This window comes from Macrobrachium nipponense, chromosome 2 (assembly GCF_015104395.2).
Source record: "Macrobrachium nipponense isolate FS-2020 chromosome 2, ASM1510439v2, whole genome shotgun sequence".
NCBI classification, from domain to species: domain Eukaryota; kingdom Metazoa; phylum Arthropoda; class Malacostraca; order Decapoda; family Palaemonidae; genus Macrobrachium; species Macrobrachium nipponense.
In genome coordinates this window covers 89,455,336-89,472,009 of record NC_087201.1, presented here as the reverse complement: position 1 = coordinate 89,472,009, position 16,674 = coordinate 89,455,336, and the positions used below count along the sequence as shown (strand labels likewise).

At 39.6% G+C, this 16,674-nt stretch overlaps 1 protein-coding gene across 2 annotated transcripts in view; it reads left to right on the top strand.

Moving 5' to 3' along the window:
• Positions 1–16,359, top strand: part of LOC135220765 (importin subunit alpha-7-like) — a 50,789-nt gene extending 34,430 nt beyond the window's left edge. The window contains exon 4 of one of the 2 annotated variants that reach the window (XM_064258217.1): positions 16,119–16,359. In XM_064258217.1, coding sequence (XP_064114287.1) covers positions 16,119–16,343 — 225 coding nt within the window. In that variant the 3' untranslated portion in view covers positions 16,344–16,359. The remainder of the gene's footprint in view (positions 1–16,118) is intronic. The other variant, XM_064258216.1, reaches the window with a different exon arrangement.
• Positions 16,360–16,674: the final 315 nt, after the last annotated feature.

Here is a 16,674-nt window from a genome sequence, read left to right as displayed (position 1 = left end):
GCGTACTATCATTGTATTAAGTTTTTGTACAAAAAAAATAACCTATAATGCATTTTTCATACACATTTTAAACATAAAAGCATGAAAACTTATAACAAAAAGCTGAAGTTTCATTAACAAAATGAGTTATAATTAGCTCCCAAATTAATCAAATATAACCACGTTAAGTCTTTGTAAATGCATTTTTTCTGAACCGCTGCGGACAAGAATGAACATGAAAAAACAGCCTTTGATAACAAGGAGGGCAGTTACAAAAGCTGCTTTTGTATCATTTATATACTAAATAAAAATACCCTATACGTAATATATTTTCATACACATTTTAAGCATAATAGCATGAACATTTATAGAATTGACACATCGATCGCTAAATTTGCACTTTAACAATATTTTCGGTAGAGCGGCATGTAGCAGCGGGCAAGAATGAACATGAAAATAAACATCCTCCTTGATAATGTGGAGGGCATTTTCAAAATCTACCTTTGTATCATATTTATGTAAAGAAATAAAAATACCCTATACGTAATACATTTTCATACACATTTTAAACATAAAAGCATGAAAATTTATTTATAAATCGACACTGATAACTAAATTTGCATTTTTTTAGCTCTATATTTTCGGAAGAGCGGTAGGCGGCAGCATAGAACAGCGTCATGGGCATACAGGTAGTCCCTGGGTTATGATGGGTTTGGCTTACGATGTTCTGAGGTTAAGGCACTTTTCAATTATATTCATCAGAAATTATTTCTTGGGTATGATGCATGTTCCGGGGTTAAGACGCTTATAACGCTCATCTGGCAGATGAATTATGACACCAAATATGCAAAATAATCAATATTTGAAGGTTTTTTTGATGAAAAATGCAATAAGAATGCAGCTTACATAGTTTTCAATGCACCCAAAGCATTAAAAATAAGGTTTTCTTAGGATTTTTGACGATGTTCCGGCTTACGACGATTTTCAGTTTACGACGCCTCTCAAGAACGGAACCCCCATCGTAACCTGGGGACTGCCTGTATAGTTTACCCTAATACCTATGTAGTAACTCAATAAAAATGTTTGATATTATTTGCATAACCTTTACTGTGGTCTGAATGGCATTTCTACAAATGTATGTAGTTGTTAGACATAATGGCACTTGTGGCGCTGTTAACTGAAAATTGTGCCGTAAAAATACCTTAAAATACCTTATTTCTTAATGAATATTTTTGACGACTGTCATAAAACCGATTCAACGCTAAGTGATTGCGCCGCTAACTACGGGCTGCCTGTATATATCTTTCCATGTTCAGGTTTTATCTATGGAAATAAATGTAATTTAATCATGCCAAAACATTGTGTTGGCTCATTGGTCAATCCTGTAACTCTGTGTTGTCCTGTGATAAGAATGTACTCTTGAAGTCCCCTTTGTGAAGGGCCAGATGAGTTTACTTATGCATCAGAGGCCGCAGTTGTTGAAGGTAGGAGACAAGCAAGATGAACAAATCTCAAAAACCAAGACGCATGAGACAAAATGGAAAATTACTTCCAGGAGTGATGAAGAAAGCACTTGGGGAAAGACTTCCAAAGAGACACGACCTCAAAAGGCAAGGAGACCAAAGAGTTAGAGAAAGAAGATAGCTTACATTCCTTCTCCAAGAGCTTGATGCAAAGTTGAAAACTCGTCTGAATAGTAGCTGGGACTGACATTTGCATCAAGCTCTTGGAGAAGGAATGTAAGCTATCTTCTTTCTCTAACCCTTTTTGTCTCCTTGCCTTTTGAGGTCGTGTCTCTTTGGAAGTCTTTCCCCAAGTGCTTTCTTCATTACTCCTGGAAGTAATTTTCCTTTTTGTCTCATGCGTCTTGGTTTTTGAGGTTTTTTCATCTTGCTTGTCTCCTACCTTCTGTAATTATATTGCACTCCCTGGCTTGCCTCAAGAAGTTTGTCTGGACTTTAAGACCATTTCCCATTTGTTGTTGGTTTGTCCATCACTTGCCTTCTACTGCCTGCCAGCCACTGCTTGTGAATAATAAAGCTGATGTGACATTTTCTTGGGGTCCTCATCCCTGCCCTCTATGGTTTTGACTTTCCATGTACTATTAGATTGTTCATTTTTATACAACTGCTGCCATGTACTTGACTGCTCTTGTGCCTTTGACCTGTTTGAGTTGAAGCTTTACCTCCATTGTACCTTTGGTTCCAGCAGTACATGATTCTGCTGTGCTTTGACTTTTGATGACTGTCATTCAGCTACCAACTTGTCTGGACCCTGCTGTTCCTAGATATGTCCTTGGATGTGATGCCCCCTCTTCATAAAATTATTTAGAAGTGTACCATTGGTCTTGTACTCCGGATGCAGAAAGTATGAAGAACCATACAGAACCTTCATTTAGTGCTATCAGGTTGTCTCAGACACGCTTGTGTATACAAGTGTTTTCAATCTTTCAGGGTTAATGCCCTCTAGGTCATATCAGTAAGTGGATCCCAAGTCCTCTGCTTAATAGCAATAACACGTGCTACTTATTTCCTTAGTTTTACAATTTGTTCATGAAACTTACCTGTCAGATATATATATAGCTGTATTTTCTGAAGTCCGACAGAATTTCAAAAACTTCCGGCACACGCAGTGGTCGGCCAGGTGGGGTTAGTACCCATTCCCGCCGCTGGGAGGCGGGTATCAGGAACCATTCCCATTTTCTATTCATAATTTTTCTGTCGCCTGTGCTGGAAACACCTGTTTTCAGTACCTCCGTCTTAGGATTTTGGAAACTTCATTGCCGCTAAGTATCCTAATTGTCTTTTTAATTTATTTACTTGGATTTGTGGCTAGGCATACGCTATCTTAAATTGATTTGAATTTGATTCATTTTTGCATAAGATATCTGAATCTAGTTAGGCTAGTTTCATAGGGTGTTGTCTGCAAAGATAGGGTGTGGCTACCGAAAGCTTCGGTAGATCCGCACTTGGTATGCACGAGGGGTATGGGTCTTGCTTCTTTGTTGAGATTTGTTGTGTAAGGAGTGTGAGACTGTCTAATTCCGTAAGGAAGACGTATGAGTCGTATGTACGCAATTAATCAGTAAACATGTCTAATTCCGTAAGGAAGACGTATGATTTGTATGTACGCAATTAATCAGTAAACAAAAGTCAGGGTAGTGAACCTGCTAACCTTCCTGTAGACTTTATTTTGCCTAACCCTGTAGTATGGCCTACGGGTTATGATTATGTCTGCGAGAGGTGATCGCTCTCCTTCATTGTTGTGAAGAGTGCTACTTCTGTTATTGTTACTCCTAACCCTGTAATGTTGCCTTCGGGCCCTAAAACAGTGTCTGTAGAGGTTATTGCCCTTTCTCTAATACTCTTTCGATTCGTAACTTAGAATCGAAAGTGCTTGCTTTAGAGAGCAATAGTGAAGTGGCTAAGTCCAGTGACAGTGCCCCTTGTGTAGTGGAAGGTGCGTCAGATCGGCCTTATTTCGCCTCTAGGCTGGGACCTCTGCTTGACTCCCAGGACCCGGGGAGAGAGCATGTCGAAAGCCAAAGGAGGGTTACGAGGAACCCCCACCGATCTGGCGTGCCTTCGGCAGTTTCTGATGAAAATCCCCAGACTGCCAAAGTGCGTGCACGTGCAGGAATCCTGAAGGATTGCTTCTCGTCCTCCGAGGCGTCCTCCCCGCGCAGGGGTTGGAGCTTTCGGAAGGACTCGCGCCCTCTAAATAGAAGCTTTATAGAAGAGGACGCTTCACGTCCTCTCTCTCCCGTTATGCGTTTCAGTGAGAAGTAAGAAGGCGAACGTCGCCTGATCACGTGTACGTCTTTCCACCAAGAAATATGAAAAAGAAGTCTTAGTAGCAGGACGCTTTTGAGAGCGGACATCCGAGTTTTGTTACTGTGAGAATAAGAAGGCGTTCCCTCGCCCCTCGTATTCTCACACGATCAACCCTTCTCCTGAGACTGCTTCGTGCAGTCGGATTTCTCTCCGAGATGTATCTCGCTCTTCCCTGAAGGCAGTTTCTCTCGCTTGTTTTGACGCCTGTCAGGAGCGTGATGCTTTTCTGCACGCTTCTTTTGACGCTCGGCTTGGATGGGACGCTCGGATGGACGCCAGGCGCGCGCGGGTGCACGCCAAGCGCGCACCAGTGGACGCCGAGCGCGCGCGCCGCTCGGCGTCCCAGCGCACGCCAGGTGTGTCGCCTGGCTGAACGTTTCTGTTGAACTCTTCAAGCTCTTGTTTACGATTTGGGCCTCAAGAATTTTTACCTCTACCTTCGGTGATACCTTATACCTCACATGCAAAGAATGTGAAGTAAGCAGTGCTTCGGAGGAAGCTTAAAGTGAACAGACAACTTCGTCTTCGAAACCCAGCAAGACCTCGGGTTTCGTGAATTCAAGAGGTCTCTGTCAATATTATATTGCTTTTCGCAAAGGTGGATGGAGTTAAGGAAAGCTCAAGGGAAGATCTCGTTTGCTCTACCACAGTCAAGACTTTGCGATAAGGCAGTTACAGGTTATGTAAAAGCTAGACGTCCTGCATGTCAGGACTCTCGGCAACGTTCAGTAGGATTCTTGCAAAGGCACTCATCAAAAGGACGCTCTTCAGGAAAGCGCAAGACAGGACTTCCTTTGTCATACTGCCAATAAATTTTAAGCTTTAGCAGGCATTAGTTGTGATACGGGAGAGGAAGCTGGTTGGAGAGTTTCTTCCTCTTCCCAGGATAATTTTGCAAGCTTTTTAGCCCATCTGAAAGGGTTTTTCAGATGATAGATTTTGTTAGTTTCTAGTCGGGACTACGCTGCCGAATTGAACATCATCGTTCTACCTGCCGTAAGCCCAGTCTCTTAACAGGATTCTTGCCCCTTCCTCGTTTGAGACGGGAATCGGAAAAATAAATGCTCGACTTCCTGGATTACGTTTTGTCAATTCAGTGACTTTCCCCCATTGACAATACTATACTATCGTTTTGTCAAGTAAGTGGGTATCCCCTCATTAACAAAATATCTCTTTGTCCCGTAAATGGGTTAGTTCTCATTGACAAACTTCTCATTAACTTGATTTTGCGTAAGCGGATAAGCTCTTATTGACAAGATTCGGAAGAGCTCTCATTCGTCATTCGCCGACTCGTACAAGAAATAGACTTGTAGACTACGTCAATGAACGCTTATGTTCAATAACATAAGAAGCTTGAGCTGTCTGCTTCGATTCTCTAAGTTTTGTTCATGAAACTTGCCTGTCAGATATGTATGTAGCTGTATTTCCGAATTCAGCTACAGTAACCTTCCCGTTAACACGAATTCTGTTAACACGATTTCGATCTTACACGAGTTCAAAATCATACAGAAAAATTCTGCTAACACGTAATATTCGATGTTGCACGATTTGAATTTTCCGCTGAGAGCAAGAGCGCGGGAGGTGTGGCGAGAGTCTGACTCACCCCACCTTTCCCGTGCTCTCTCTCTCTTGCCTGCTGGCTCAGTGTGAAGCCAGCCCTTGCAGTGAGAAGAGCCAATATATTCTAGCATTGGTTAACATAATAGTGCGTACTTTAGTAGTATATAAAAATATATAAATAAAGTGGTTTTTTTTCTGGCAAAATCCCAAAATAGATTAAGTTTCCCATTGCCCTGGAACGTTAACCCCCTTATTTCCTTTATTTCTTATGGAGAAATACTTCCCTATTAACACGAATTCGGCTAACACGACATCTCCAGGAACGTAACCCTCGTGTTAACGGGGAGGTTACTGTATATATATGTCTGCCAGGTAAGTATGAACAAATTTTATTGTAATATAATATCATATTTTGCCTTGCGTTATTTTACTACTGGTTGGTTCAAGTCATATACGCTTGCTGTAGTTACCTCTTCGGATGGCAACCGAGAGGTCTATTGTCTATTATTTTAAGGACATTTAATCGTTACTCCCTGCAGCTTTCCAGGAGTTTCCGATTTATCTTTTACCGTTGTATGGTAGTGTTATGACGACACAAACGCATCTATATATTTAGCGTTTTCTGTTTCCCTTAAATATACCAGCTTGAGAGTCTCTTTCTGCTAAAAAATAACGGACCTATTTCTCCGTAGAATAGGGTAGTTGGCAACCCAGGCATAAAGTTAAGAGACGACGATCGTAAGCTGCTGCTGTGACTGTCCTCCAGTCCAACCGAGCCAGTACCAGCTCGTGCGCTGTCATTTGCGGTAGGTTACGTCTCTCTCTCCTGCGGGATTGACTGACTAACCGTATCTCTGTGCTGGCGGTTACGTCTCTCCTGCGGGATTGACTGACTAACTGTATCTCTGCCCTACAATCACGGACTTTAGCCTAAGATTGAGGGGATTTCTTACTTGAATGAATAAACATTGCATTCGTTTTGCCTTACTATGTTCAACAAAGATATCTCTTACTCCTTTCGGTGCTTGTTACCGCACGGTATAGGACTACGAGTCTACCGCAACATTGCACTATTATATGCTCTCCTGCTTAGGTAAAGCGCAGCCTTATTAGGGAAGTAAACATACTGTGTGAGGGAATGGATGAGCTTGCTGGGGACCATTTCCTTCCTAAAGAAGTTTGTTTCCCTGAATAGACTGCAATTCAGACCTCTACATATTTTTCCTACCGGGAAACTGAAATTTTATTTGAGATCTAGGAAGGATTCTGAACATCTCTCAGTGCGTCAAGTATCACCTGAGGTGATAGAAAGAAGGTGCCGGACATCTGGAGAGGGTTTCAGATGTCCTGGATCATAATCTGAAAGAAGTGGAAGCAATTCGGTCATCCCTCCAGTCCTCGAAACGAGTTTTTGGAACCAGTGGTCCATATCAACTCTGATCTTCCACAGCTCTCTCATATTTTAGGAAGTATCTTCTCTCGGTCCCTGTTCGGGTTTACGAGAAAGAGCCTATTATAACAACAGACGTAGAATGTAACAATCCTCTAGAGGTTCGTTACAGGATTGCAAAAGTCCGTACGAATCGTCTCGATCGACGGCAGCAACTACTGACTTCCGAGTGGAATCTTTCTTTAGAAGTATGTTGAGAGTTGTGGAGACTTTAGGGACGTCCTTTCATTCATCTCTATGCTATGTTGAGGACGAAGAGGCTTCTTCTTCTCTGCTCCCTTATTCTCGATCCGGGAGCGGTACCATTAAACGCCATCCTATGATATTGAACGGGGATGGATGTTTAGTCTCTTTTCCCCTTTTTCAAACGCTTAGGAAATGTAATAAGATGATTTATGACGTCACAAGGAGCGACAATGACGCTGATCGCCCCATGTTGGCCTTCAAGATCCTAGATTCACCAAGAGGTCACGTACCTTCCTAGTTCACTTTCCAAGGACCTTTTCCGAGAGAGTCGGTGCTACTCTAACACGAAAGGTACCTATAACCTCTCCTCTCTGAGTCTGACCACGTTCAGACTATCGAGATGTTGACAGCATAAGATTACCGTCTTCCTTTTCCGTTTGAGGAATGGCATAAGCTGGCAGTCACAACTATTAAATAATACGCAAATATGTTGTTGATGGCCTTTGGGCTCAGAGATTTGCTTCTGTCAAACAACAAAGCCCTTCACGATCTTTGAGTTCTGTGGAAACTCGCTCACCATCTACTTTTAGTCTCACCTGTTTTCTCGGAGTCAGACACTCGTGCGAGATCAGGCGACATATAGTAGCCCTGAGTTTCTTGTTGACGAAGTTGGTTGCGTTTATACACCCCCGATGATCGTTTTACATGAGACCAGGTTGGACTGTCAGGCATTCGTCCTTCGGGACTGAATCGCCTTTTTGCTCCTCGCTCCTTTCTCCTGGCACCAGAAGCTCGAGTCAGGAGTTGATTCGCTAACGACATTGGGTTGCGTTGATACACCCCCCAAGGTTTGCTTAGCTTGAATTGCCCAGGCAGTCCAGACACTCATCCTTCAGCGAAGAATAGTGCCTTATGGTCTTCAGGGTACAGCCTTGCTGTCCTTGATTCATCTGACTGGTCAACTGGTCGGTCACCTGACTTTAGTACAGACGGACTGACTGTGCATGTTCAGATCGAAGCTTTCTATATGGAACTTAGACGTAGTCTGAAGTTCTTGATGTCAAAGCATTTCGAACCTCTCTTTTTGGTTAACTTATTGCACGAGACCAGAAAGGCCTATTTTCTAACCACTCTAGATACGACAAAGAGGGTTAGTGAGGTATACGACAAAGAGGGTTAGTGAGGTTTTAAGCCATCGTCAGATGTTTTGGCTTTAGGGAACACAATGCGGTGTGTTCGCTAAACCTTCCGTTGTGGCCTAAGAATGGAAACCCGTCTAGTCCTTGGGCCAGGAGCTTGGAATCAAGGGATGGCAAAAGTTATTGGGCAAGAGCCAGAGAGAGTCTTGTGCCCTGTCGGGTCTCTCAAGTTTTATCTACATAAAACTAAAGAAAGTCGAAGTCCTTCGGACAATCTGCAGTGTTCTGAAAAAGACCAGACTTGCCCATATCAAAGAACACCCTGGCTTTAGTGTTAAGGAGTTCTTTCAAAAAGGCTCCTTCATTGTGTTTGCACAAAGATTTGAAATCTTTTGATCTGAATGCTCACGAGGTGAGGGCGCGGCCTCGGAAGCATTTCAACAGAGCATGGCACTCAGTAACATACTGAGTACCACGTTTTAGCGAAGCAACTCTGTGTTCGCTTCACACTTCCTGCGGGATGTGAAGACGGCATATGAGATCTGCTGCTCGCTAGGGCCATACGTGTCTGCAGACACAATCTTGGGGGCAAGAAGTACCACTCATCCTATCCTGTAGAAAATGGTTAGGAAGAGCTCTTAGTTTAGTTATTGAGTCGCCGCCAATGGCGACTTCTTAACTCTTAAGCCTTAGTTAAAACACCTTAACTTTGACAAGGTTGGTCAGTTGGTGATATATATATATATACATACATATATATTTATTTTACTTCTTAGCCCTCATGGTATGGTCAATATGGTCTAGTCACATTGTGGTCACGCCCCCGTTGACAGATCATCTGGAGTGCACCAGCTTTATAGGTCTCTACCTCGCTGGCAACTCGAGTAAAGCAGAAGCAGACTTGGGTGACAGTAATCACGAAGTCAGCTATGCTAACAGGTGGAACCAAGATGTAAATCATCTGCATGCATTTGTTTCCCAAAATCCTTCTATTCTGTCCCTTCCCACTTCCAACGGTGTGATTCAGCTATATAGTATATATCTGACAGGTAAGTTTCATGAACAAAATGATATTGTTATGATACAATAAAGTTTGTTCATACTTACCTGGCAGATATATATAATCAAGTACCCACCCACCTCCCCTCAGGGGACAGTGGAAATAAAAATTATGAATAGAAAATGGGAATGGTTCCTGATACCCGCCTCCCAGCGGCGGGAATGGGTACTAACCACCTGGCCGACCACTGCGTGTCCCGGAAGTTTTTTAAATTCTGTCGGACTTCAGAAAATACAGCTATATATATATCTGCCAGGTAAGTATGAACAAACTTTATTGTATCATAACAATATCATATTTAGTCACTTTGTTTCAGGTCACTACTGTGCTTTGGGTTCTTAACTCGTTCCACTACTAGCTTTCTCTTTGCTACTTACAGCTGCAAGTTGCACTGGTGTCTGATTTTTTCAGCTTCTTCTTTAAGGGATGCATTGTGTTTCTATCTTCTTTCTTATTCCTCTTCTCCCTTACCTCTGATTCTCTCTTCAGCTATCAGCAGATGCTGATTACCTCTTCAGTTATGAACAGATGCAGCCTTTTTATGGACCCTCCCTTTTAAGGGGGCCGGCCGGCTAATGCCGTTTTTTAACGACAGGACTTTGACATTCATACCACTTAATAAGGTGACTTGGGACATCTCCAAACCGCATATGATTTTCGCCTCTGACCTTTGGTTTTGTGACGCCAGGGCAATTTATCCGAAAAATAACCATTTTCAAAATCTATCTCCTTCCTTGATATTTAATATTAAGACCTGGGATTACTACCATATATAGACCTGATGTAGACCTCCAATCAAATGGAGAGTTTTTTTTCTAAAAGTCATTTTTTTGCTAGATATGAATTTTTCAATATGGTAAAAAAATAAACCCTATAAATCACGAGAAAAAAATTTATAAAAAAAAAGACGAAACAAAAATTGGAAAAAAGGGCTCTATTTGATTGTTCTATAATGTCTTTCTGAGTTATATACCAAATTCCAATGTTATAGCTTTAAAACTAAGTGAGGAGATAGATTTTGAAGGTCAATAAGTATAGTTTTGAGATACGGGCGTTCAAAATTTTCCTTCGTATTTCTATGAAGACAAAGTTAATAAATAATGAATATTATGAATGTATATTTCTTTTTTGTGTATTAATAAACCAAAACTATTTTATTTATCATAATTTAATCATAAATGATGATCCCTTTGCTCATATATCGTAGCCTGGGGCACTGCTTGAGGCAAGATGGGGCACTCCTTCCTACACAACTCTCTCTCTCCCCTTCACTAACTCGACTTATTACAGCGAATTTTCTTCTGTATGTTAGCGCGAGATGTTTTCCTTGTATTTTCCTCTTTGGCATGATGACATTCTTGCCGAAACAAAGATAAACAAACGTAAATGCAAGAGAATGTCAGAGGTAAAACTCGAAGATGTACTCTTTTTACAAAGACAATTTAATAAATCATGATTATTATGAATTTCATATTCCATTTTGGGTATTAAAAAACCAAAGCTATGTTATTTATCATAAATGAAGATCTCTTTGCTCAAAGATCGTACCCTGGGGCACAGAGTGACGTATGCTGTCAGGCAAGAAGGGGGCGTTACTAGGCGACCCTCCCCTCTCTCTTCACTAACTATGCGTATATTACGATATTCTGTAATAATACTTGAGCGATTTTTCTTCGTCTGTATGTTAGCGAGATGTTTTCCTTGTTTTTTCCTCATTGGCATGATGAACTTCTTGCCAAAACATACATAAACATACGTAAATGCAAGCGAATTTCACGAGGTGAAACTCGAACGTGTAATCTACTTGAAGTCTATGGTCCAACTGATTCATGATTGAACCAGATACTCGCAGTAACTCGCTTCTGCGAGCCACGGAATCTCTACAGATGCCATTTCTCACAATTTCTTGGCCAATAATTATTAAAATTTACGATAACAGAAGAAATATTGCATTTTCTTATACGGATGAATATTTTAGGCTTATTGAGTTATTTTTACTAATTACCCTGTAACTACGAAAGTAAGAGGAATTTTGACAAAATATTTCGTATACGTATTCTCAATTGCCATATGAAGCTCCATGAATTTTTTCATGACTGCATTTTTCGCCCTATACCACCATATATAGGGGTTCCGGCCGGCCCCCTTAAAGCTTGTGGACCTGGTACACACCGTCACTCCAGAGGCACTCTTGGGACCTTTAACCCTTAATGCCGAGCTGCTATTTACCAAAGTGTCTCTCGTATGCTGGTGGCGTTCGGGAGTTAGCGCCAAAGCGGAAAAGAATTTTTTTTCAAAAAATTACAGCACACTAAGTTTTTAAGATTAAGAGTTCATTTTTGGCTCCTTTTTTTGTCATTGCCTGAAGTTTAGTATGCAACCATCAGAAATGAAAAAAGCATCATATATAAATATTGGAATATATGAGTGCAAAAAAAAATTTCATATATAATTGTGTACAAATCGCGCTGTGAGCAAAACGGTTAAAGCTAATGAGTTAATTTTTTTTCATTGTATTGTACACTAAATTGAGATGATTTTGGTATGTAACAAATTGTAAAATGATCAAAGCAACACAGAGAAAATATTATCATAAAATGATGCATGAATTCGTAATGCGCGGATGTAAAAAAAAAAAAAAAAGTTTTTTCAAAAATCACCATAAATCAAAATATTGTGCTAGAGACTTCCTGTTTGTTGCAAAAAATGAAGGTAATTGATTGAATATTACTTGAATATAAGAGTTGTAGCTTACAATTGCGTTTTTCGACCATTTCGGTCGAGTCAAAGTTGACCAAAGGTTGAAATTTTGGCGCTTACCGTTATTTATATGAAAATATTTCAAAACTGATAAAAGCTACAACCATGGGTTGTTTATTGTTGTATTCTACATGAAATTGTGCACATTTTCATATATAAAACTCTATGTAACCGCTAATATAAAATGGTGCAAAAATTATGTCAAAGTTGACGAAATAATTTCTGAGATGTGTCGCTGATGCTTTTTAGTGTGAGAAGAAAGAAATTCGCGCATGCGCGCCTGGGTAACGCTTGTTAACAAAACAACAGCTTGATCCATGAACTCCTAGCATCCCTCAAGGTGCGTGATTAAAAAGTTTTTGCCAAGTAGGCCTATAACTATTTTTCCGCGAATTAAAAAATTTTTTTTTTTTGCGTACACGTATCATACGTCAATTAAGCACCCAACAGACAATTTTCATCGACGTTTACTAAGTCCAATAGACGTTTAAGTGTTAAACAGATGCTAAACCAAGTTACGGCATATTGTATCTGGCTAAAATTCACTTTATAAAAATTAAAAGTATATACTACTGATATACTTACAATTGCAGTTTTCGACCATTTCGGTCGAGTTAAAGTTGACAGGAGGTAGAATTTTTTCTATTTATCGTGATTTATATAAAAATATTTCAAAACTGATAAAAGCTACAACCATGAGTTATTTTTTTGTTGTATTCTACATGAAATTGCACACACATTCATATATGTACTATAAAACTTTATGTAACTGCTAATATAAAACGGAGCAAACATTACAACAAACTGACAAAAGAATTTCTGAGATTTTCGACAGTTACCGCGCACCGATGTAAGGAAAAAGTGTTTTTAAAAAATTCACCATAAATCGAAATATTGTGCTAGTTTTCCAATTTGTTGCAAAATGAAGGTAAATGATTGAATATTACTAGAATATAAGAGTTTAAGCTTTCAATTGTGTTTTTCGATCATTTTGGTTGAGTCAAAGTTGACCGAAGGTGAAATTTTGGCACATCGTGATTTATAGAAAAATACGTATTTCAAAACTGATAATAGCTAAAACCATGGGTTGTTTTTTTTGTATTCTACATGAAATTGCGCACATTTTCATATATAAAACTTTATGTAACGGCTTATATAAAACTGTGCAAACATTATGACAAACTGACAAAAGAATTCCTGAGATTTTTGGCAGTAACCGCGCGGACTTAAGGAAAAAGTTTTTTCAAAAATTCACCATAAATCAATATACTGTGCTAGAGACTTCCAATTTTTTGCAAAATGAACGTAAATGATTGAATATTACTAGAATGTAAGCGATTTAGCTTATAATTGTGTTTTTTGACCATTTCGGTCAAGTCAAATTTGACCGAAGGTTGAAATTTTGGCACGTATCATAATTTATATAAAGATATTTCAAAACTGATAAAAGCTACTACCTTGGGTTGTTTTTTGTTCTATTTTACATGAAATTACGCACATTTTCATATATAAAACTCTGTAACGGCTAATATGAAGCGGTGCAAAAATTACGAAAAAGTGACGAAAGAATCTCTGAGATGTGTCGCTGATACTTTTTAGTGTGAGAAGAAAGAAATTCGTGCATGCGCGCCTGGGTAACGCTTGTAAAAAAACAACAGCTTGATCCATTAACTCCCAGCATCCCTCAAGGCGCGTGATTTAAAATTTTTTGCAAACTAGGCCTATAACTATTTTTCGCAAATATTTAAAAAAAAAATTTGTCGTTGACGTATTGTACGTCAATTAAGCACCCAACAGACAATTTTAGTCGACATATAATACGTCCAGTTGGCGTTTAAGGGTTAAGAGAGTCAGATGTAATTCATCCAGTAATTTTTTATGTAGTGAGGACACTATAGAGAGGGTTTCTAAGCACTTGATTTCCTTTGTGGAGGTTTGCAGTTGGGTCTGCAAAGTATGACATTATTGGCTAGGCCTTCCGACGTCTGCATGATACTCTAGTTGCTGCTTTTGGGTAATATATTTATTAAATGAGTTTTTAGGGCCAAAGGACACTTGTCTAAACAAATTAAACAAACAGGCAACTACCCTTACCTTGTTCATTGCACATCATTCTGGCATGAGCTGAAAATGCAAACTGGGCTAATGAATCCCTGTAGATACAATAATATACTTTTTATTTCCCAAATTAGCTTACAATAAATGGAACAGAATGAATACATTAAGAGGAATTAAAAGAATAAAGTCTGACCCCCAAAAAACCGTGAACTTTCATTTTCCTCTCCTGAACTAGGTTTAAGTAAACACTCCCCCTAAAATCTCACTGTCTGATTAACTACGCCATTAAAATGGTCATTAAAGTCTTTAGAGAACCCTTTCTCTTATATGGGGTCATGAACCCATCTGAAATAAAGAGACGTATTTATTACACCACTCCCACATGTAAAAGTTAATTAAAATGAATGTGTACACACTACACTTATTTTTCTCTTTTCACTTCAAAAGGTAACTTTTCCAAAGTCTCATATTACTCTACCTTGTGATGGCTGTTCTCAAACCTCCTCCAGGTGTGTTCAAGCAATCAATGAGTGTCCTCTCTTCCTTGCATCACCCATCACCAAGGCCCACCCATACATCACACGCCATGAACACACACACAAACACGCCTTGCGGAGTGCCTTAGCAATGACGGGTGGCCGCATGATCCAATCATGTGATCTCTGAGGTGTCGTCAACCTCAGGTCACATAAGTCACCATTTCTGGCTGTTTATCATTTCAACATTGTTCGAGGAGTCAAGCACTTATCACTTAGCGCCTCTGTCTCTAAAGCTGGTATCACACTAGTCATTTCTTGCTTGCGGTTTTCGCCAGCATCAAGCCGATGCTCGCAAGCAAAAGTGTTGTATCGTCACACTAGGACCTCGTGGTTTCGAGGAGCAGTAGGAAAAAGTAAACAAAACTGACATCATCATGGCACCCAGAAATTGTTGGACTGTTGCAAGATGTGCTGCAGTGATGTGTTTTCTCAGAATCTTATGTAAATGCAAGAGTAACAAAAAACGTTTGTGGGTTCGAGAGTGGCTCAGGAGAAGAGAAGCCAAATGTCTGAGGGTACGTCCTATCAGCAGCAGCCATCTTGTTTGTTTACTGTACGCAGTCACTCGTGGTTCGTGGCTCGCTGCTTCCCGTTCAGTCAGGAAGCAAAAATCTCGAGCTAAAAGCTCCCGGTTTTCCATTTTCGGCAGAAATGGCTCGCTGCTCGAGAAAAAAAGGTCTAGTGTGAGGCCACCTAAACCGGAAAAAGCTAAGATTAACAATTCACTACCACACCTTTTTTAAGATATTTGAATATTAGGTAAAGAGTTTGGACTTTATCCTTGAGGATATCTTGTTAATATTAGTTCAGGGCTGATATTTTCATGGCATGGCTACCTTCATTTTTAGTAGTTCAGGGTTGATTTTTTTTCATGGCATGGCTACCTTCATTTTCCCTGGATTCAGCCCACAGCTTGAAGTGCTGTATAATAAATAAGAGCTCAACTATCTGGGTAGCCTGATGTTAGCTAAATAAACTCACTCAATGGTCTGGTTAGAGTGCATAATCTTAATAATTCGACCCATCAGACATTTACAAAAGATTGTGCAGGTAGTATTACTGTTAAAATGTCAGGAGATGATTCTAGATGGGTTTACCCATCGTTCACATTAACCCCAAAGTGCAGGTACTGCCATTTAATAAAAAAAAAATTTCTGTTGAGAACACACAAGAAAATAATTAACTCTTGTGTGGAAATATATACCATGTAGACATTTTTTGTGATAACCCTTTGAATCTACATTCCTTTGTTTCTATATTCCATGTGACTTGAAATTAGTACTAAAGCAAAATAACCTGACTTGCAAATAAGTTGTGTGCAGTTACAAAATGCAGGTGTGGGTCCAGTGAATGAGTTCAGGAATGACAGCCAAATTGTCTTTGCATACAGAGGAACACTCCTATATAAAGAATAAGTTAATTTTTTTATCTAGAAGGTTTTAATTGATGTGCAGGTATTTGTTAGTATGTTTAATTACATGGTGTAGAATCATCCAAAACTTTATTTTATTATATTTAAAATATTTGTGTCATTATAAATGTAATTGTTTTCAGTTTGAAGCTGCTTGGGCATTAACCAATATAGCATCTGGTACTAGTACGCAGACTCGGATTGTAATAGAAGCTGGTGCTGTACCCATTTTTATCCGTCTTTTGAGCTCAGACTTTGAGGATGTTCAAGAACAAGCAGTTTGGGCCTTAGGAAATATTGCTGGAGATTCGCCAGACTGCAGGGATTATGTTTTGTCAGAAAATATTCTTATGCCTCTTTTACAGTAAGTACAATAATGCATGTATACTACAGGGAGATTCCTTTGGAATTTGTCACATAACTTAAGGATCTGGTAATTACTCTGTGATGATTGCCAAACTATGGTATATACAATTTTTAGACCTTGGCAGGGTAAATCTTTTTATATTTTTATAGGTTAATGAGGACTGAGGGCCACAGCACTGCCATAAGGCCCCATCATAAAGTAGGTGAGCATGGCTACTTTATGATGGAAGGGATTTGCTTCAAGTTTTTACCACTTATCAAACAACAAATACTGAAAATACCTGTGAAAGGAAATAAAAACAAATTTGACCCTCAAGTTTATAAGTTTTGCAG